Consider the following 23,982-nt stretch of genomic DNA (forward strand, 5'->3'; position numbering starts at 1 on the left):
CCCCTTACGGGGAAGCAATTTTCAGTAAAATAATTTCCCTACAAATAGAAGCTTATTTTCTACTTCAGTCCTTAGCAGTGTGGCACCAAAATGAAATACTATTTAAAATTTGTTGTTGTTGTTATTAAGTGCCATTGAATCATTACAACCCTGTATAGGGTTTCCAAGGGGTGCCGTTAGCAGTCCAGTGCTTATCCTACAGCACCACAGTAGGACTCCATTTAATAATAGGATATTTTTAATGAAAATATTTTTGGGGACTGAAAATAAGAGATTGTAAAAAAAAAAAAAATCAACACTGATACTTCTTGAGAAAGTCTTAAATTCAAGGAAAAAGAACAACATAAATACTTTCCATAGACCATGTTTCTCATAACTGATGAAACCTCTAGAAGCCACAGTTCCCACTCTCTTTCCTTTTTACCTTCTTATTTTACTAATCCATAAAGAATTCAATAATGTAAAATTAAAAAAGGGAGACCACAGCCCAGATAATAAAAATGCTGTTTTAATGTATCCTAGAAAAATGAGAAAGAGAGAAATGACTCCGAGGGGGAGGGAAGAAGAAAGCGAATATGGGGATAAGGAGAGGAAAAGAGAAGAGAGAGAGGGAGGGAAGAAAGAATGCAAAAAGAGGAGCTGAAGTTACTGACAAGCTTGAAGGACCTCATTAGTTTACTGCACATAGTATCTATACTTGGAGTGCCGGGGTTGCACAGTGGGATAATGCACAGGACCGCAAGGTTGGTTTGAAGCAACTCAATAGCACTTAACAACAACAATATCTATACAAATAATCAATTCGTTTTATACCCACCCAAAGCCTTATTCAGAAACAATATTATATTCTGTTGATGCTCAAGTCATAGTCACACTTGACATTTGGATTCCTGCATGGTTTCTCATACTAACATTTCATTAGATCATGTAGCAAATACTAACTGAAAACATAGTACCTAATTTTACCCAAAGAAAAGAAATTCTGCACTGGTAGAGACATATAATGTCAGAAGTCCTCCTCCACCTCCTTGAAATAGATTAATTCTGATGAATGTATTTCTCATTATTTTTTATGTCCTATCAAAGTTTTATATGATGAACATATTTGAATTTGAATACTGTGTTTAAAAAGCTTTCATCAGTTTTCCCATCTGTTTTCAGCTTTCTTTAGGTTAACAGGGTTGGACCACAGACATAATTGTAATGGGGGCAGAGTTTTTTTTGTCTCCCTTCTTCCCTTACTATGTCCCTTTTCTCCTCTTTGTTGTATTCTAGCTGATCCCAGCTGAAGAGTTTCCTATGAGCTCATAAAATTTGGAGAAGTCCTATTGTCATTTGGTCATAGCACTTTATTAGGAGAACTATTTCAAAGGTAAAAAAAAAAAAAGTACTTTTAAGAATCAAAAGAAAAAGCAACAAGTATTCATTATTCTAGGTCACTACTGAGTTTCACAACTAAAAAAGGATGATTTACAGATGCCCAGTGACAGCGTGGTAGCTTCATAGAATATGCACTGGACTTCAAACAATACCAATAGTTCGAGCTCACAAGCTGCTCCATAGGAGAAAGATGAAGCTTTAAGGAAGCCCTCAAAGATTTAAGGAAACCCTATACGGTGTCACAAGGAGCTCTGGTAGTGTAGTGGTTACAAATCAAGCTGAGAACCTTAAGGTCAGCAGTTCGAAACTACCAGCTGTTCCGGAGAGAAAGATGAGACTTTCTGCTCCTATAAAGATTTACAGCCTCGGAAACTTTGTACAGGGTTGCTATGAGTTGGAACCGACTCCATGGCACATAACCACCACCACCATATGGTGTCACAGTGAGTCAAGATTGACTTGATAGAACTTAACAACAACAAATAACACACCTGAAACTAATGTCAAGGATAGGAGTAATAATTCTGGCGACCATCTACTGATAATTATCTTTTAACAAAATCCCAAGAAAACAAAACAAAAAGCCTCAACAAAACATGAATCCCTCTGAATTACTTTAGATAATTATATAGTCATCTAGTTTACTTAATCCTTAGTGTCTAAATTAGAACTATCCTCAGTTTGGTTTTTTCCTTGAGAAAGCTTTTTAGTCAGAGAGTGCAGAATTCATCTGAGAATCACAAATAAAGATAGGATTTGGTTTCAACATGGTAACTGACTCTCACAGGGCAAAAAAAGAAAAAAAAAATAATTTTTTTTTGTCCGCTATTATTTTCCTAACTTGTAATTCTGATTAAAAATAATTCAAATTTTATTTCCATACATTTCCCATCACAGTTTCTGGTCTAAGCAAACAACTTGAATTTATTGATGGTATTAATTTGGCTGTGACATTGTAGATAAGCTCTGGACTGCAAGGTTGGTTTGTACCGCAAGGTCGGTAGTTCAAACTTGCCAGCTGCTCCTTAGAAAACCTACACAGGGTTGCTGACTTGACATAACAACAACAACAAACAACATTTAAGTGAAAAAATCTGTAAATGATAATAAGAGGCTACCTCACCACTCTTATCTCCATGTTTCCTACAGACCACACCAAGTGTTGCAGGGAGTCTCCTCAGCGCAGCTCCAAAGCAGCCAGCAGCCAAAGCCTCATGTGAGAACACTGAAGAGGAATTTGGGATAGAGTATCTTGTTGCTGTTGCTAGGCACCAATCAGTTCATTATCAACTCAAAGTGATCCCATATGATAGAGTAGAACTGCTCCATTGGGTTTCCATTGGGTTTTCTAGGTTGGATTCTTTAATGGAAGGAACTCTGGTGGTGTAGTGGTTATGATCGGGCTGCTAATCTCAAATTTAGCAGTTCGAAAATACCAGCTGTTCTGCAGGAGAAAGATGAGGCTTTCAGCTCTCAAAAAGATTTGCAGCCTTGGAAACTTGCAGGGTTGCTATGAGTCGGAACCGACTCCATGGCACACCACCACCTTTTTTTTTTTAAATCGGAACAGATAATCTCTCAGTTAACTGACAAGTACACAATCACTGTACAACCAGGACTCCTTGGAATATAGTATGGCCCCCAAGTAATTTTAGAGATTTTGATTTGGAGATTTCAGAATACTCAGAAAAATTATTTCCCACTCTTTGTGATTAAATTTCCCAACTAGGGAAGTCTAGTCCCAAGTCTAGTGCATAACTTCTAGGCAGTGAAGCTGGAGGAATTATCTTTAGAAATGAAGGTGGTGCAAAGAAAAATTTCTTTACATTTTTAATTTCACCCCCATTGAATACTTTCCTTTCTCATTCATATCTAATGATATTTAATAGACCAAAATATATTTAGTAGATTCTCCTTTATCTCTGAATAGAGAAAAGTCCACAGAGGAAGACTGAATGTAACCTAATTCCTTTATTTTAAAAATATATATGAAAAGAATCAGAAATGAGTTCCTCAGCTTTCTATTTCATTTCTATACTCTTCTCTGTTTTGAAAAACTAAGCCACTGTACTTGCGCCGCATAACAATCTGATGTGCAACTTCATTGGTAAACTGGAAGGATACATTCAGTGTAATCCAATAGATTCAAGTTCAGCATTTTCCTTACTTATGAGCAGTCAAGATCATGCTAATTAATGGTTCAGAAACAAATAATAACAAAATAAAAAAGGCAACTGCCAAACATGTGCCAGTGAATTTTTGATTCACTGTTCTGTTCTGTGTTTATAGGATAATGTGTCAAAGTGTGGTCAGGAGTATGCTAATTTTAGTTCTTGCTATGAGAAACGGGAAGGTAAAATACTACCAAATCCACTCTCAATTCCCATTGTGTTCAGATTCTTGGGGAGGTTACCTAGCTAGGCAATAATCTTATTTAGAGGCTAAGGAATTTAGTCTAGATTTATATGATTTTGCTAAATAATAACCTGATGTATTATTCAGTGTAACATGAGTTTACCAGTCATTTTTAGCTATAATCCTAATACAAATATATCTAAATGATGGAAGGTAAATTTTACTATTAAATGATCAGTTACATGTGATCGAAAGGTAGAAGTAAGACTAACAATACGAATGATTGAAATCTGCCATCTTTAGCACTATCAACAAAATAACTGAGGTAAGGGTTTGTTTTTAATATGACTTCCTAATAATTTTCAAACATACAGTAACTATACTACAAATTATTTTCATTCAATCATATTCTGAAGTCAAATACTATTACACTTAATAAATATTGGTGTAGCCCTCATAGATGACAGTGATAATGACTTCTTTTGATGTCTGATGATTCATCTTCCAGGACCTTATAAAACCTTAACCAACATTTGAATTAGTTAACTTGTCCCAATATGCATCTATATTTTTCAAAGTCTACTTTCTCAACTTACTCATCCAACCTGTGTTCTACTTTCCTCATTTATCCAGCTTTAAGTACTCCTTACCATCATATACTATAAAGATGTGAAGATATGGGCAACAATACACAGACAAATATCTTAAGAGGAATAGAAATCATACTATGAGTCATTCAAAAAATTTTACACTAGAAATAATCTGATAGCAGTTATATTCATTACTTTATAGTATGTCTGCAAATGAATGATTGCTAAGTAAATGACTAAGTATGTCATTTGGTCAGATATTTGTTGTCTGAGTCATCACTTGCTGTTCATTTTGCTATAGTAGAATGCTGGCATCTTTGAAAGTCCACACCAGCTATATTATTGCTTTTATAAAGTATGTCTCTATTTCCCCAAAGGTTCTGTGAAGTATCTAGAAGTGTAAGTTTCATATGGCATCATCACCATGGCTTAAGTTATTGCTTGAAAAATTGTTATAAGGTATTGCTAGGAAATCATTGTAGAAGAAATGTACACATCAATGTGAAAAGCACATAGTGAGACTAAGTATTAAGTTAGTGTCTTTTTGTAACAAAAATCAGAAGTAAGATTCTCGTGTGACATTTACGCCTGTGTCCAAAAGTTCATAGTTCATACCTCGGTGGTGAGGATCAGCAAATACTGTGATATACTGCACAGTAGCTAAGAAAATGATACCGCATCTAGTATGCCTAATAGCCCTATAGTGAGCAATATTCATCCCTCATGCTTATCAGTGTTGACTTCTGTCTTTACTAATTTTGAAGACTCGTGTTCAAAAAGCAGACCATAATTTGAAGCCAATACTAAAATTAACACTTATGAAAGAAATAATGATATGAAGCCCAGTATTTAACTCTTCAAACTTAAGACCAATGAGATAAAGCCTACATCACACTACTTAAGTAACTGAGATTATTTGAGCAGTCTTCAGTGGTTCTCCTATCTGGCTATATGTCGATATTACCTATAGTGGTTCTAAATACAGATTCCCAGACACTACCTGAGACCTAGTGAATTTAAATCTCTAAGTGTAAAGCCTAATAATTTGTATTTTTTAAAAGCTTCCTAGGTAATTCTTATAAAGACAGCCAGATACTTCTAGGTTTAACAGCTAAACCATTGTACTAGATCATTTCTTAATATGAATGGAATGACAATGAGGCACTTGACTGAAGCCATGATCTGGCCAAAACATATTAAAATAAAGACATGACTTTTACTTCTCTACCTCTTAGTCCCTCCCCAAAAGTCATGTAGCATCTATATTCAAGAACTATACACACACATACATATGCAATATACCAACTAAGAATATTCATTACTTTATAAAACTGTTTTACAATGTGAGATTAACTATGATTCTCCTGTGTTACAAATGTATAAAAAACTGTTTCTATTTGAAAAGAAGGAAGGAAGGAAAAAAAGGAACACAGGTAGGAAACAGAAAAGTTTCAATTGTTTGAATCAAGTGTGAGGAAGGAATTTTGCACACTATCTCAATATACTGCGACAGGATTCTGTTAATCTGTGTATCAGCGTCTGTTCTTTATACACCACCAGGAGGATCCTGAAAATGAGTCACAGCTAAGTCAAAATACCCATTTAACAATGAAATTTGTTCCGTTGTGTTAACACAATCTATGTGCATGTTAAATCAGCAGATTGTGAATTAGGTATATTCATGTCAAGAGCTGTCCATAAAAATTCATCATTCAGACCAGAATATATTAAAATTTAATAAGTCAATCCCTCATGCATTATGTTTTTCAGACTCTATCTAATAAAGTATGCTTTCAGACACTTCTGAAATGACACACTTTTCTATAGTGGAAGGTTATAATAATAGAAATTACCCGACTACATTATGAGGCCTGAGTCTTTGATGTGAGTTTCTAGATATAGTTGACTGAAAGGCATCTGGTGATCCCCGAACCTATTCAGAGTCATGTATAAACAATTCCAAAGGAACAGTCAGTGAAGGTACATGAATTGTTTGGTGTGAGATGGTATTATAAATAAAACAGAGACTAGAGAAGCTGCAGATGTGAGCAATGTCCCCAGCAGACTCGAGAAGTGTTATGTTCATTTCAGAAGTGCACTGTTTCTCAGACCTGGCATTGTGGGTCTTCCTTTTGCTTGAAGTAGACATCAGCAACTCTCTCTGTGGTCATGTCAATCTCAGAGGCACAAAGAGAATGGTGATGGATGGCCGGGCTTGAAATAGTTTCTAATGACAACGTGGAGTAAGAGAGGGTCTGGAACAGGCTTAGTGCTCAAAGTGTACAACAAGACAAAAGCCTATGGATAGAAGCTTTCATTTCTGTGTTAATCGTGTACAAAAATCTTTCCAGAACAAGTCAGGAAACCAAGGGGTCATCAATAAATATAAGCAATGATGATCATGAGTTCGTTCTTTATCACAGCTTCAACTATACTATTTCAATCCCTAACAATAGGATTTTGGACAAAACAGAATCTGGTGGGTTTTGAAACTCTCTGTGTCTCTGTGTCTTTGCCTTCTACACCTGTCAGTTTTATTTTGCTTTATTGCTAAAACTCTTTGGAGAAATTTGTAAAATTAAAATTCTTACTGAACACATGAGTGCAGTTTTATGTTATTATTATTATGTTTTGCATTTTTTTTCTGGAAAGGTGTACACTTTCACTATGAAACATATGATCCTGGAACCATAATCACTGCAGAAGAGGATGACTTGGGAGATCAGGAGAGATAACATTTGAAAAGCTAAACCCACAGATCTGCTCTCAAGCCTCAGTCATCACTGCCTGGCTCAGAGTCACAACAGAGCATAGTGCACTTTGTTGTTGTTGTTAAGTGCTTTCAAGTCAGTTTCAACTCATAGCGACCCTGTATAGGGTTTCTTAGGCATGGCTGGTGAGCTTGAACCACTGACCTTGCGATTCAAACTGACCTTGTAGTCCACCGCATTAACCCACAGTGCCACATCAGGACTCCTACAGTTCACTAGACTCCACATTTAATCAGACATTAAAAAGGAAACCCCAAATAATTCAAAATATAAAAGAAGAGATTAATACAGAGGCATATTTTAGACAGTTGGGTTACCTATTGCTTAGAAGTTATTTCTTTTCTCCCTTTTTACAACATAGCATAGAGTATGATTATTTTTACTTTTGTTATGGATAACATTACCTATTAAAGTTCACACAGTAGATCCTGTGCAGTAGATTTTTAGTACATATTGGGGGGTTCTAAGTGTGTTAAATAACGGACTTATCTGCAGACCATGACAGTCATTCCATCAAAATGATATTGATGCCCATGATACTTTGATACTTTGACACTGATGGTTACTTATCAAGTGCCTTCTTCAAATTTGAAAGAACATTAAAACAGGGGTGCTGTGGGCACCAAACTATATTTAAAAGTACTCCTTTTAAGTTTATTCTATTTCCCTCCATTTAATATCACTCTATATCAAAGGGGGCATCCATTTTAATTCCTTTTAATCTGATACATTAAAATGTACAATGCTCATAATAGTTTACTATAAATGAGAACCCAGTATAGTCATCAGATGAAACAGCAAATGGCACCACACTCTTACAGTCATGGTTTCGAATGGAGGATATGTGGACTTGATTTTGTAAGACCAAATTGCCATAGAATACAATTATATAATGCTTTGTCACACACAGCTTAAATTTTATGACTGCAGCTAGAATGAAGAGACATTTTATGCGATACCTTATAAACGCACATAGCAGTGGTGTAACCTATAATAATCAGCTGTGCTAGGTTGACAAAATGGCAACCAATTAGACCACTGCCTCACACTATAGCTTCAAAGACACACTTATACTGCCCGAAAGCTGTAGTTCGCTTCCTGTCTCTGATCTATAACAGAACTCTGACATATTCTTCAAAGTGAAGTTTGTGACAGTGTAAATGGCTAGCTATTTCTTATCTAAGTAAAATCATATGAACTAATATAGAGTGTGTAATTCTTGTGACAAATTGAGGGTATTCACTGTATACAACTCTTCGCTGGGGCCCAATGGTCAATTACTAGATAAAGGAGTGGTTTCCAAGGATGATTTTAAAATACACTTTCCATAGAAATGATTAAGGATAGAGAGAATAATGATATGTTTAAAATAGTTACTTAGACAAATCCTCACAGAAAAACAGAGAAATAGATTGCACGATTCCTGAAAGTCCTTTTAGCTTTATAGTTAAAAAACAGTGTTTAATCACTAAAATGTTTATTGATTTAATAAGGGTAAATAACTTCAGAGAGCTTGTGTCTCTCCCCACGCTCCTGTGCTAGAAAGAATCATCAGCTCAGCAACATAGTTAAGGGGGTTCTTAATGTCAGCTGAAGATTGAGGTGTTCCTACATTGCTGTGTCCACACTGGCTGATCCCCAGCCTCATGAAGCACTGAATTTTTCCTTCAGTTTCCTGAAGAGACTCCTTTGTGAGTAATTACTACCACTGGAATACCTAGTCCTCAGCCTACACAACCTCACATAGGTACCTTGGCCTTCTATTCCCTATATGATAAAAAAGAGACTTCTTCCGAAGGAAGAGGGGGGCACAAAAGAATTCAGATTAACCAGGGCTTATGCCCTGTTGTCTCCACATGAAGAATGCTGCACTAACATCCTCATAAACCCCAGGATGAAAACAGAGCTCAATAATTATAAAAGTAAACGTGATTATAACAAATACTTTGCATATCTATAAATGTTTTATAGACACACACTTAGAGTACTAAGAAGCTTTGATTCAGCCTCCAAAACTACATTGGAAATGAATTCTGTTCCTTAGCTGGGTGTGTCATGATCCAATAATAATGCAGCCCAAATCCTTGACCTGATAAATATACTGCATTCAGTACACATTAGCTATGCATGAGTATGCCTACCAGGGTAAGAAAATGGCCACTCCAAGGTTTCAAGGAAACAAATGCTTCCAATTCATTAACCTCAATAGAAATGTAGGTTTTATATATGATGCAAATGTGAAAGTTCTGGACACATTGTGCTCCTGATTTCAGGGTGAGTCTGGGATAATAATCCCATGCAGTGTTGAGTAATGGGAACAGGTCTGTCTTTATTTTAGCAGAACATGTGATAAAAACTTATCTGTAACTATGGTGATTACCCGTTCTGCAATGTTCTGAAACTACTTAAGCGTTCATGAAGATGATTCACTGAGTTTAAAAGTCAATCAATCAAACTGTAGATGAACATTTTTTTCTTTCAAACTCAAAATTAAAAAAAACCACACAGATTCTCCTTTGGATTGTGTAGGAAGGAACCACATTTTTGGTAAAATGTGGCACCTATTCTTCACTATTGCCAGTATCACCCTGTAATTTACTCCCAAGAGTGGCAATTATCCCTTAGGAAGAATCATTAGGAGAAGAGAATGAGGAGTGGATACTAACCTGTCATTTAGTAGGCTATTGTTTAACAGAATGCAGCTTAGCATGTTGTAGAAACTATGTATATTTATAAGTAATCAATTGAAAAATTCCAATGTAGCAAAACATTACATTTTAACAGATACATTATTATAAGAGGGTAACAAGACTTTTCCTTAATCTTGTTTATGGATATATCTGCTACTAAGGAATTCCATTTTGTCTGGATTCCAAGCCACAATAATTAAATCTAAAAGATATATTTGCTAAACAGACATACAATGCTTTCTCAGCAACTGAAATCCTTGGTGATTTGTATTCTCATTGTAAGCACTAATCTAAATAAGTAAGACTATATGAGATTAATAGTTTAGATTATATAATATACCAACTCTACAATAGCAGTTTCTGAGATTCTAATAACTGTGTGAAATGGAAATATTGAGAAGAGACATGTATAAAAATAGCTAGTATCCCTATAATATTTTGAGTTATAGTTCTTCCTGCTGGGAAGGTTACCACACTGCAATCATATATGTATGAAATGTCTGTTAAGGAAAAAAAAAATGTAGAAAAGATTCCTTAACTACCAACTCATTAAATGTAGGAATATATAACCAAAACTGGCTCTCAAAGGTGATACAAATATATAGGGAAAGATATCTGTACGTGTGACAAAGAAAAAAACATGGAATCTATTTATTGGATATTTTCAAAAGGGCCCATATTTGTTATATATATATATATGTGTGTGTGTGTGTGTGTATACATATATATATCCCAAAACACTCACATAGATAGACAGACCTCATTTCCCTCTGCCCTCCTATTTTTTGTTTGCTTTGTTTTTAATTGACAGTCATCACCTCTGTTTTCTAGATTATTGCCTTACATAACACAGAAAACTCGCTGCTTGTTTTCAACCAAGCAGCAAAGAGAAACACTCTCTTTCCACTCTCCTGTCTTGACCCATGTTCTGGGCTTGTGCTTTTTGGAGGAAAGAGTCTTTGAGCTGTAGCAGGTTTCAGAGGCTTGTCTCCCGGAGGAACATCGTGCCAATGTTGTAGGAAACCTTTTTTATCCTCGATGAAGACAGAGAAGGCTTGGGCTGCTTTGGACCAGTCCTTACCTCCAGGAAGTAGCAGATCCCAGGGATTTCCTTTGGAAAATTGTCTGGAAGCTCTTCACGGGATCGAGGAATGAATGTGAAACTTTCTTCCCGTTTTAATAATCTAAAAAGAAAAGATAGAAAATATGAATCAAATAGGCAGAGGAAATGCAAATAAACCAAAATTTTAAAGGGATGGAAAATTCATGTTAGCACACACATTTCTTTGTGCAGACACGCCTCCTTTGTTGTTGTTGTTAGGTGCCATCCAGTCGGTACCGACTCATAGCAACCTTATGCACAGCAGAATGAACATGCCTCCTCAGTAGTCGAAATACTAGGAAAGGTAATTTCTCAGGGAATCTCCTTTCTTGTTAGAATAATAACAAAGCTGTTCCTGGCACAGTTTGAAAATATTTGTTCAAGTTTAAATTTTTTCTCCAAATATCGCTACTTGAAAAAATTTGTCCAAGTTGTATTTTTCCCTTTACAAAGGACTAAGCATACGAGATTTACTCCTGTTCCTACAACCTTCTAGAGCACTTTGGAATATTTTGTAGATTTTCAATAAGCATGAAATGCATGCCAATCAAGTAAATTTAGTATTTAGATTTATAAGCAGCATTAATGATTTCAGAGTCTGTGGTATCTGCAGACTGATTTCTAGCAATATATATTTTCAAAATGCACCAGCATTTACAGGTCAAACAGCTGGAGTTTTCTTTCGTTTTGCTGGGTGTTGATGAGTCAGTTCTGACTCATAGTGATCCTGTGTGGCAAAGCAGAGCTGTAACCTAGGTTTTACTTGAGTATAATTTTTAAGGCAAAAGATTGCCAGGACTTCCTCCCATGGAGTCACTGAGTGAGTTAATACCCATAATTTTTTGGTTAGCAGCTGAGCACTCAACTGTTGCATCACCAGAACTCCTTCTTCCTGTCTAGTCATACCGAAAGACTCTTCCAGAACACTAATAGTGGAGGAGATTCATTCTTTTACCTTCTTTAGTTCCATGAAGTGAGCTCTGGTAGTGTAGTGGATTATGAGCTTGGCTGCTAACCACAAGGTCAGCAGTTCGAATATACTAGTTGCTCCATGGGAGAAAGATGAGACTTTCTGCTCCCATAAAGATTTATAGCCATGGAAGCCCTATATAGGGTCTCTATGAGTCTGAATCGTCTCGGTGGCACATCACTACTACCAATTTCATGAAACGTTCCGTTTGTTGTTGTTGTTAAGTACCATGGAGTTGGTTCTGACTCATAGTGACCCTGCACACGGTTTCCGAGGCTGTAAATCTTTGCAGGAGCAGAAAGCCTCATCTTTCTCCCGCGGAATGATTGGTAGTTTCAAACTGCCAACCTTGAGGTTAGCAGCCCGATTCGTAACCACTATACTACCAGAGTTCTTTGGTAATGGATAATTCAGATTCCAAAGGTGGGATAGTCTTATTATCCAATAGTACTCCACAGCCATATCTAAAAATGTGGTCTAACAATTCAATTAAATTCAACAACCCTTCATGATTGCTTTTGTTGCCCCTTACCCACCAGCAAACAAACAAAAACCCTCCTAGACTGATACTCTTGTGGATATAATGGTAAATACAACATAGTCTCAATGGTACAAAAGGTTAGCATGCAGTTGACTCCTAACCCAGAGGTTTGCTGTTAGAGTTCAGAGAGGGGCACCCCAGAGGAAAAGCCTGGTCATTTACTTCTGAAAAAATCAGCTATTGAAACTCTATGGAGCACAGTTCCCTTTTGATCTACATGAGGGTGCACAGTTTACTTGAAGACAAATGATAAAAGACCACTATTTTATTCTCATAAAAAGGAACATGAAGTAAAGAAACAAGGAAACTAAATCAGAGTAGTAAAAAGCAGAGTGGACTAGATGTCATTAGAAAGATAGAAATAAAAAGTGACGTGAGAGGAAAAATTTTGCAGCTGAGAGAACCACAGCATGCTATGGATGAGATGTTATTTAAAGATGAGCAGTATTTCAACACAATCGAAGGATGAGAAACAAGAAAATTATGAGCATGATCAATGATATTCCAAATATTGACAACATTTCACAATGAGAGTTAAGTCTAGAGCAATAGATGAAGACAAACTTGTTGAAGACTAGTAGTTGAGACTTTATTTGGAAGTCACTTCATAGTAAAATTCACCATAATTTGTTAAAACAATTCATCCTTCTAATCTGGGTTAATGTTAGTTGTTGTTGTGAAGTGCCTTTGAGTCAGTTCTGACTCATAGCAACCCTGTGTAGGGTTTCCAAGAAGTGGATGGTGAGCTTGAACCACCAACCTTTCAATTCAAACGGACCTTGCAGTCTAGTGGATTAACCCACAGCACCACACCAGTAGCAACTCCAAATTATGTGGCCCAAACCATAGGTTTCATCTCCAATTCCAATTTAGATTTTAAATTGAAGAATGAGTTTGGCACTGGAAACTCAGATATGGAATTTCTTTGCATAGAAGGAACAGGCAAACTAGATGATGAGGTAGATATGGTATATGAGAAAAAGAGGAGAGAACAAACCAGTCCAAAGTCTGAGCAGGAGATGAGAGAGGAAAAAGGAACTACTTTAGGAGAGGTGGTGGTTGGTGGTTATGTGCTGTGCAGTCAGTTCTGACTCATAACAACCCTGTACAGGGTTTCCGAGGCTGTAAATCTTTATGGGAGCAGAAAACCTCATCTTTATCCCGCAGAACAGCTGGTAGTTTCAAATTGCTGACCTTAAGGTTAGCAGCCCGATTCGTAACCACTCCACTACCAGAGCTCCTTACTGTAAGAGAGAGAAGGTATATAGTCAAGAAGGTCGTGAGTGCAAAGAGAACAAAGAATGTGTGAAGATATTGGATCACCTAAGGATACACTGGAGTTCTGGCATGGCACTGGACCACAAAGTCAGATTGAACTGTAAGGTCAGTGGGTCAAACCCATCAGCTGCCACCTGGAGACCCTATACAGGGTGGGTATGAGTCAAAACTGACTTGACTGCACTAAACAACAAGAACAATACATGAAGGACCCCTGTTGGTACAGTAGTTAATCATTCATTTCTAACTGAAAGATTAGTGGTTCAAACCCATCACCTACTCTGTGAAAGAAAGAGATGGCAATCTGCTTCTGTAAAGATTTACAGCCTTATCAACCCTATCAGGCATTTCTACTCTGTCCTTTAGGGGTCGCTGTGAGCTGGTACTGATTCCACAAATTGCACAGAATATAATAATTACCTTTACAGTGAGAAGAAAAAAAAATTAATTTTGAACATTCTTAGTGGATAAAAAACATTACCTGAAAACAACAGTTGGCAGTACTGAGAAATGATACACTACAAGCAGCCTATATTTATTTTAAAGGACCACATAGTTGCAGCATTTAGCCTTTTAAAGAATTAGATACTGAACTCTATTTGACTCTTTTTATAAAATGCAATGATTATATTAAGCTGGGGTATAAGGAATTGAGGCTCACTTTAATATTTTAAAATTATTTTAACTGTCTTGTCTCTTTCAACCATGTAGCATAGCCCCATGCAGAAACTATAGAAACATATTACGGTGCCAACTTTACAAAGAGAGAAAGTGAAACCATAATAAGTTAGCATGATTTACTGACAGTGGTGGCAATGAAACTGGAATTCAGATTCATTAACTCTTAATTAAGCTCAGCCCTACAAGAAATAATACATATTGAACCAAAATAGCTTTCTTTCAGAAAACAACTAAATTGAGATATCAGAGGTGCACTGATGGCAATCAGAAGTGAAGTCATCTGTTCTGTTGACTTACTTTTGGTTACACAGATGTGGATTTTTTTTTTTCCAGATATACTTCTATGTCATTTCAGACATAAAATGTAGAAAATCCTAAACAATAATTTAGTTTCTCAGTCAATTCCACAATTATTTTGCTTAACTCAAATAGAACAGCTATAAGTTGTGCTTTGAGTGGGCGTCAGCCAACGATGTCAATCATCAACAAACATTTGTTGAATTCTTGTGACATGCCAAAATACTCTTCTGAATGAAGGAGGGTAAGTGGGATGCACAGAATAAGTTAATCTAATGAAAAAGAAATACCATAGAAACAAATCAGCAATACAATGACACAGCACATGATAGTCCAAAGGAGTAAATTTTATAGGTAAATAGAAAAATGATGACTATGGATTTAAGGACACAAGTAAGAACCAGATCCAGAAAGTTCAGTTCACCAACTATAAAATAAGACCATAAACTCAGTCATTCCAACAATTTTCCTTAAAGTTCCATAATTAACACATAGAACTAAGCATATGCTACATTCCCATTTCTCAGTCTTTTAAGGGACTCAAATAATTTATTTCACAGTTCTTTTGCTGCCCCAAGGACTTTAGGTTTTGGTGATATTTCTGACAATGAGAAATAAAACTTGGGTTCCCAAACCCACTGTAGCACATCAATTCCGAGTCACAGCAGCCCTATAGGATAGAATAGAGCTATCCCACAGAGTTTTTAGGGCTGTAAATCTTTACAGGATGGTGATGGTGGTGGTGATGTGCCGTGGAGTCGGTTCTGACTCATAGTAACCCTGTACAGGGTTTCAAAGCTGTAAATCTTTATGGGAGCAGAAAGCCTTATCTTTCCCCTGCGGAACAGCTGGCAGTTTCGAACTGCTGACCTTGTAGTTCACAGCCCAATTCGTAACCACTACGCTACGAGAGCTCCTTTTACAGGAGTAGACTGCCACATCATTCTCCCACATATCAGATTTGAAGCACCAACCTTTTGGTTAGTAGCCCAGGGCTTCACCACTGAGAAGCCTTGGTTTACATCTATGAAATTACTTATAATTCACTGAAAGAAGGTGACACCAGTTGCCTTGGATGCCATGAGTTTTCAGTAATTCACTGCACTTTGGCTGGGAGGAAGCTCTTTACACTGAATTGATCTCTTGACATTTTAAACAAATCACAGGTATCCTATGATAAAATCAGAGACAACAGATTTTAAGGGATGTTACTCTTTTCTAAGGAAACATTTTGGCATCCATGAACAATAAAGTTTTAAATTCCAATAGTGAGGTTGAGTGTGCATAAGGATAAATGGGCTCAAACTCCTGTGGTCTCTGAGACTTAGCAGCCTTTGTATCTCCGAACACTAGAGTAAACTATCTGTGTAGGAGTTCAGAGGAAATGATTAACAGAGCATGCATGAGGATGATACGAGTTGCCGTGCTGAATAAATCATTAAATGTGCATACACAGATTTGGATTTTAGACATTGATCACCCCGGAACCACTAATCCCCTCTGAAATACTTTATTAAGTCCAAGTGTCTAGGCTGGCTCAAAGACTCTGCCTAGAAATCCATTTCTTCAACAGTCAGGACTGATATAGAAGCTCAGATGCTACATAAATCTTAATTAATCCCCAGCTGTAATCCCCAGATGGCTGATATGCAGCCAGGGAATTTCAGTAACATGTTTAATAAGTATTTGGAAGCCACACAAATCCTAGGTTACCTGACTTTCACCCTCCCTCCTTTCAACAAAGTTCTTTTAAGTTACCTACATTTGCAAACTGATTTTCAAGATGAAAAATTGCTACTGCTTTGGGTCAATGAAGGCCCTACAAGCAAGCCACCAGGGAGGTCTACTGGGATGCTGCCTTTTTTTTACTGGTATCTAACTCAATCAATTCCTGCATGTGAACTTATTTCCTCCTATTTCCACCTAGTTTCATATTCAGTAGTACTATATTCACTCTAGCAATGGAATGATGAATTAGCAAACCATATCATTAATATCACACAAAACCAAAATTTTGCTGAAGATAATTCAAAGACAGTTGCAGTAGTATATCAACAAGAAAACACCAGAAATTCAAGCCAGAATCAGAATAAGACATGGAATGGGGATTATCACTGATGACATTAGGTAGACCTTGGCTAAAAACAGAGAATATTAGAATAAATGTTTACCTACAGTTTATTGACTATGCAAAGGTTTTTTGATTGTGTGCATCATAAAAAATTATGGATAACACTGCAAAGAAAGGGAATTTCAGCACATTAATTGTGCTCATGCAGAACCTGTACATAGACAAAGAGGCAGTTGTTTGAATAGAACAAGGGAACACTGAGTGGTTTGAAATCAGAAAGGTATGTGTCACGGTTGTATTCTTTCATTATACTTATTCAATGAGTATACTAAGAAAACAATCTAAGAAGCTGGGTTAAATGAAGAAGAATGTGGCTTCAGGATTAAGAGAAACTCATTAACAACTTGCCATATGCAGATGGCACAATTTTGCTTGCTGTACGTGAAAAGGACTTGAAGCCATTACTGATGAAGATCAAAGACGACAACCTTCAGCATAGATTGTAGCTAAGTGCTGTCGATTCAGTTCTGACTCATAGCAATCCTGAATAGAGTTTCTGAGGAGTAGCTGGTGGGTTTGAACAGCTGAACTTGTGGTTTGCAGTTCAGTGCTGATTCTAGAGCGCCGTTATCAGGTGTCCATTACACCTCAACATAAACAACAACAACAAAAATCCTGATAACTGGACCAATAAGCAACATCATGAGAAACAAAATATCGTAAGTGTCAGTGATTTCACTTTATAACACCCATGGAAACAGTATTTAGAACACAAATGACGTATTGCAATGGGAAAATCTGCAGCAGCAAAAGACTTCTTTAAAGTGTTAAATAGCTAAGACATTGCCTTGAAGACTAAGGTATATCTGATCCAAGTGACAGTATTTTCAATCATATGCATGAAAAAGTCAGACAGTGAATAGGGAAGACCGAAGAAGAGTTGTATCCTTGGATTATGGTGTTGGCAAAGAATTTTGAATATACCATCAAATGCCAGAAGAATGAACACATTGTCTTGGAAGATGTACAGCTAGAATTCTCCTTAGAAATGAGCATGGTGAGATTTTCTCTTAAGTACTTTGGATATTTTGGATTAACTGCTAACCCCAATGTCAATGGTTCAAACCCACCAGCTACACCTTGGAAACCCGATACAGGGTCACTATGAATCAGAACTGACTCAATGGGACTTAACAACAACAACTTTGGAAGATCATGCTTGGTAAAGTAGAGAGTCAGAGAAAAAGAGGAAGACCTAAAACAAGATGGATTCACACAGTGGCTGCAGCAATGCGCCCCACGATAGGAACAACTGTGAGAATAGCACAGGACTGAAAGGTGTTTTGTTCTATTGTACATAGAGTCTCTATGAGTCAAGCTGACTTAACAACAATGACATTAACCAGCTTGGAGTCTTGTTATGGTGCTGTGAGGTAAGCACCGGACCGTAAGGTCAGTTTGAACTACACGGTCAGCTGGTTCAAACTCACCAGCTGCTCCTTGGAAACCCTGTACAGGGTTGCTATGAGTTGGAACGTAACAGCAACAACATTAGCCAGCTGCTGAACCAATGCGTTCCTATCCCTGATCCTAGTAGTTACAGAGTAGAAGACAGAGAGGAAAGGAAGGAATCTTTATTTTTTATTGAAAATATCCTTCCATAAAGTGATTGGTGTTTTTATAAATTGCGTTGATTCCATGGACAAAGTTAACCTTGCTAAAATGAACAGGTTCAGATCTAGCCTCTAAGAGTGGCCAGCTGGTTCGCACAGCCCTCTAAAATCTCCATGTTAGAAATCACCAGGCAAGACTTGAAAATCTTTTCTATTTAGTTTTAATAACTGAAAAGGTCTGTGCAATGTAGAGAATGATAAGAGAGGGGCATTCTGAGAATGCTGCCTACAATGAGAAAACATACATATCTCCTGACTACCAAGCCCCTTGCCAGCAAAAGAGGGTTTAAGACCAAAGCAATAGGTATTAGAATAATGGTGCATCCTTCAGAGCTGAGGGCAGAAACAAGAGTGATCCTTTAGAAACTTTGGATGTCTGAAATATTTAGTTCACTCTCCTCTCAGCCTGACTGGGGGTTTGATAAGATACTGAGGTCTTGTTTGGAAATAATTTTTCCCCTCAGATTTTCAATATTTTACAAGTAAAAAGTCAGATATTATATTGTTACCTAATCCAGTGCATGTGAATTTTCTCCTGTTCTGTTACCAACCACCCTCCTCACACCCCAGTTATCACCTTTCTAGTTTTGGTTATGTGAAAATTAACTATGCTATTCCTCAGTGCATCTTTTTATCCATTAAAATGACCATCCATGCAATCTTTGATATGTTTTTCAGTTCTGAAAAACAGTTTATGTCATTTAAAAAATAATTTCCTAAGCTTTGTTTGGACTCCTGGTGTGGCACTGTAGGATCAGCACTGGACTGCGAACCACAAGGTCTGCAATTCAAACCAACCTCCTGGGAAACCCTGTACAGGGTGGGTCTGAGTTGGAACTGACATGAGGGTACTTAACAACAGCAATATCATAGAAGGCGTCTGAGAGTGGCTGGTAGGTTTGAACTGTCAACTCTGCAATGAGTAGTCCAGTGTTTATTCTGTAGTATCACACCAGGGGATTAGGAAGTTCCTCTAATTAGATGCACTCGCCCAAGATTAGAATGGCAGAAGCGAAGCAGATTCCATCTTCCTTTAACAATGGGTCACTAATTCTGACTATCAAAAGTGAAATTTTCCAGAATCAAGTTGTATTGTTCATTTTCCAGTTCTTTGAGGGTCAAGAAAATGGGTCATGCTGGGAATTTATCAATCTTACTCCGTAATCACTAGAATGCATACTCAGGAATCTGTTCTTCAGCTTTGTACTGTTCAAAGTCTGGTATGACTGGGCCATGGCTCCAGATCTAGGTCATTATAGCTGCAAAGGCAGGAGCTTGCCTAATTGGCAAGTACAATGTTTTAGCAGGTCAGAATCCAGGTGTGGCACTGTAGGATAATCACTGGACTGGTAACCGCAAAGTCAGTGGTTCAAACCCACCAGCCACATCTCAGAAACCCTATACAGGGTCACTATGAGTCAGAACTGACTAGATGGCATTTAACATTTTCATGGGATGGAGGTGGGGGCATTTTGTGATATCCTGTTTATAACCTGATCTTGATCCCTTCCAATTATTCTTTAAGCTCATAAATCTCTTCCTATTTAAAATAGCTGCAATGGCTTCAACTTCTTGTATCTTTTTTTCTGAACTACTACTTGGTCATATCTTGGATCTTGGAGATCAATCCTCAAATTAGTTTCTCTTAGCTCTGTCTCACCCCTTCTGACTCCCTGTCAGGAGTCATATACAGAGCAATATGTTTGCTTATATTTATACCTTCTTCTGTAAGCCCTGAAACTTTAGAGTTCTCCTTTCTCCTAAGGCAAATACCACTCAGTAAAACAAATTCCACCTTGCACTCATACACTGGTAAGTCCTCATCCATTCTTTGCTTGTGTATGTTGAGAAAGGGTGATATCTCTTTTTCATACCTTTGCTATCATTTTATTGTTGTTTTAGAAAAGCTTAATGGTGAACTCAGGTGTTCAAACTGCTGTGTTAAAAACTAAACGTGGCTGTCACAAGTGTTGCTAATTATTCACCTGATATCTTTTTTCTGAGGCACGCATTTGAATTCTGTTTTGATGGCATTAAACACTGTGTCAGTGCTCGAGGAAGGATGACAGTTCTGAGCAATGAAAATAGAGAAGATGAATATTCCTTGTGTTTTTCTAACTATTCTATCATTCCTGAGTTTTTCCTATTCATTCTCTTCTTTCCACCTAAACAGAAGATAGAAGGAACTCTACTCTGTTTTTTCTGCTTTGTGCTTCACTGGTTTGAGATCTGATGTAGTTTGAACATAGGCCCAGTCAAACTAGGATTATTAAATCAGGTTGTTGTTGTTAAGTGCCATCGAGTCAGTTCTGACTCATAGCAACCCTGTACAGGGTTTCCAAGGCTGTAAATCTTTACAGGAGCAGAAAGCCTCATCTTTCTCCCATGGAACCGCTGGTAGTTTCGAGCTGCTGACCTTAAGGTTCACAGGCTGATTCATAACCACTATGCTACCAGAGCTCCTTATTAAATCAGCTAGACTGCTTAAAATCCCTTGAAACTCAATGATTCATTGTCTGGAAATAACACTTCTGTCTAAAGAAGGAAAGTAGAAATCTAATTCATTATGGAATAAAGAAAGAATCTTACCAAATGTTCATACACTTTAAGGTTGTACATATTTTCTATTGCAGATTTGAAGCAATGCTATCATTGTCTGTTTATGGGTTCTAATGTGTGGCGCTGCAAGATAATGTACTGGACCACAAGGTCAGTTTGATTTGCAGGATCAGTGGTTCAAACTCACTAATAACTTGTTGGAAACCCTATACAAGGTTGCTATGAGTCAGAACCGACTTGATGGCACTTGAAAACAATAAACATGTAGGTTAATGGGTAGATTCTCAAAAAAAGAAATATAAGTCAGAGGACCTCAGCAGTACTTCTGTGACGCCCTGGCTCCTTTCTTCCTATATTTTTTTCTACAGTCCACCCTTGGGTAATCTTGATGGCAACTGTGCTTAGTGTGGATCCCACTGTGTGGGTGCTTTGTGGAGAGCATGCAGACTGAAGAATTCCCTATCTAACGGGCACTATCCCAGCGATTGCCCTTGAAAACCTCAAATTTTTGGATGCTGAATAGCAAGATGATCTCCCCACTGCTTTCTCTAGAGACAGCATTAATTTTGACCTTTCGCAGTCTAAAAACTCCATTTCCAGTAAAGAGACTTAAAAGCTAAACACTAAGAAGTTTTACACATCAACAGACAGAAATAAAAAATGAGATGACAAACGAGAGGTTAGTGAAGATAACTGTAATCAGCATGTGTAAATTAAATAATTGCCTCACAGTTTTGTCATATTTCTGGCTAAAATTCTTTCTTAAAAACAACCTCATCATCATGCTGGTTTTTCCATATAAGAGATAAGGGAAGAAGTGGAAAGAAGAAAATGTGTACATCTACTTTTTAAAGCGAGCAATCCTTAGTTAATGTCAGTTAAAAAATTAAGCATCATTTAAAAAAACCATGCTATGTGTGTTCCTATATTGGAGTCCTGGTGTGGTGCTATAGGATAAGTGCTGGATTGAAAGGTTGGTTTGAACTGCAAGTTCGGCAGCTCCAGCTCACCAGCTGCTCCTCAGAAACTCTACAGAGGGTCACTGTGAGTCCGAATCACTGGACAGAACTTAACAACAACAAAAACAATGTTCTTTATGAAAGACTCCAGGTGGGACTATGGACTTTATAAGCACAAGGTAGCTAGCTGCAAGGTTGGTGATTGATGTCTACCAGCTCTTGAAGATGAAAGATGAGGCTGTCTGATCCTGTAAAGATTTGCAGCTTTGGAAACTCTATGGAGCAGCTCTAATCTGTCCTACAAGGTTGCTATGAGTGGGATTCAACTCAATGGCAGTGGGTGTTTTATGTTCTTTATTTTCAATATTCCAGAACTGATCAGAATTATAGCTATGCCAGATGTATGCCAGGGCCTCAAAAGTTCATGCACAAACAAATGAAAACAAAATGGATTTTTTTCCATGAACTTTTTGAAGCCCCTGCATTGTAAGGAGGGCACAGAGAGTTGTAATAAACTCCACTTTTAAAGAACATAAATCAAGTGGAGAGAATACCTGGGAACTGGGATGCAAAGGACATACTTCTTTTCTTTGAGATCAACCTACTTATTCTAGTTATCATTTGTAATAATGTTGTATAGCAAATACTCTTGCAAATATGCTTAAAATGGTGCTTTTAAAGAGATATTAATTTTTGTATAGATAAATCATGCTAGGCTTGTAAACAGGAATAGAGCAGAAGAAGTTGGTAGGTAGCTATGCCTGTCTCATCTCTTACTTTTAGGAGTCCTCCCCCCACCTACAAGAGTTCTGGTGGTACAGTGATTAAAGCACTCAGCTGCTAGCCAAAAGATCTGTGATTCAAACTCATTAGCCACATGTCTAAACTGCCAGGCCCACTCTTTCATTCCATAGCTATGAAATAATAAAAACAAGAACTAACCATTACTACCCAGTAGTTATTTAGATACTAGCTCATTGATTTTCCAACCTCTTTCAGCAGTTAGTTTTATAGAAGTAAGATAATAGATATATTTGTACATTTTTTACTATAAAAACAACTGCAACATTCTACTCTTATTCTCAAACACTTGACTATTATGACCTCTAAATATGCTGGTAAGTACAATGGTTGTCTGAGGTGGAATATTCTGAAGGTCAAAACATGGATACATTTTATTCTTAAAAAAGAAAAATAGGAAAGCCTATGGGTTCCACTTCAAAGAATTGCATTTATGGGGAAAATGTTATGTGATACAGCAGAGAAACAAAAGAAGGAACAGAAAAATTTAAATGTCTAAGTAAGAAGACTATCTCGTTCAATTTTGCTACTTATGATTTTATTGAGACATTTAAGAGAGTAGTGTTAATGTTATCTTTAATTATAAATCTAGAGATATAATTCTTAAAGCATAGTCCCAATTCTCCTTTTGGGAAAACTAGTAAGTCACTTAGCTTTACTGATAATTTTACTTTTGTTAAATATTGTGTTTACTGTTTTGGTATTTCTATAGAAAAGAGGACACAAAAAGAGTCAATAAAGTCATTCAAAAGATTGACCAGACACTAAAATACTGATACTTTTATTTTATTGAAGTATCAGTCCAGATAAGCATTTAAGTAAAAGTAATTTATAAGTAAAGGACTAACCAAGAATTTACTGAAACTCTTTGAATGTCTTTTCCCACAGTAAGGGTCCATAGGAAAAGAGTAAATAATCCTAACATAGTTTCTCACTCTTGTATAAAAGTTGTACTGACACAAGTACAGAAGCAGATTTTGGACCTAGTGGTGGTGGTGGTCAGTGCTGTTGAGTCAGTTCAGACTCATACTGACCCAATGCACAACAGGACTCAATTTCTAAATTTAAAAAAAAAACAACACTAAAATAATGCCATCATTATTCAATTAACCTGTGTATCCCAATACACAGCACAGGAGGCACTCACTCATCTCTGCCAGGAAATTTAGAAGACAACTGTCTGGCCGACTGATTGGAAGAGATCAATGTTTGTGCCCATTCCAAAGAGAGGTGACCCAACAGAATGCGGAAATCATCGGACAAT

General features: G+C 37.1%; 1 protein-coding gene across 1 annotated transcript in view; it reads right to left on the reverse strand.

The window, feature by feature from the left end:
- Positions 1 to 10,363: 10,363 nt before the first annotated feature.
- Positions 10,364 to 23,982, reverse strand: part of GUCY1A2 (guanylate cyclase 1, soluble, alpha 2) — a 385,551-nt gene continuing 371,932 nt past the window's right edge. Inside the window, exon 8 of the mRNA XM_006833793.1 lies at positions 10,364 to 10,970. Coding sequence (XP_006833856.1) covers positions 10,763 to 10,970 — 208 coding nt within the window. The 3' untranslated portion in view covers positions 10,364 to 10,762. The remainder of the gene's footprint in view (positions 10,971 to 23,982) is intronic.

This window comes from Chrysochloris asiatica, unplaced genomic scaffold (assembly GCF_000296735.1).
Source record: "Chrysochloris asiatica unplaced genomic scaffold, ChrAsi1.0 scaffold00008, whole genome shotgun sequence".
Taxonomy (NCBI): domain Eukaryota; kingdom Metazoa; phylum Chordata; class Mammalia; order Afrosoricida; family Chrysochloridae; genus Chrysochloris; species Chrysochloris asiatica.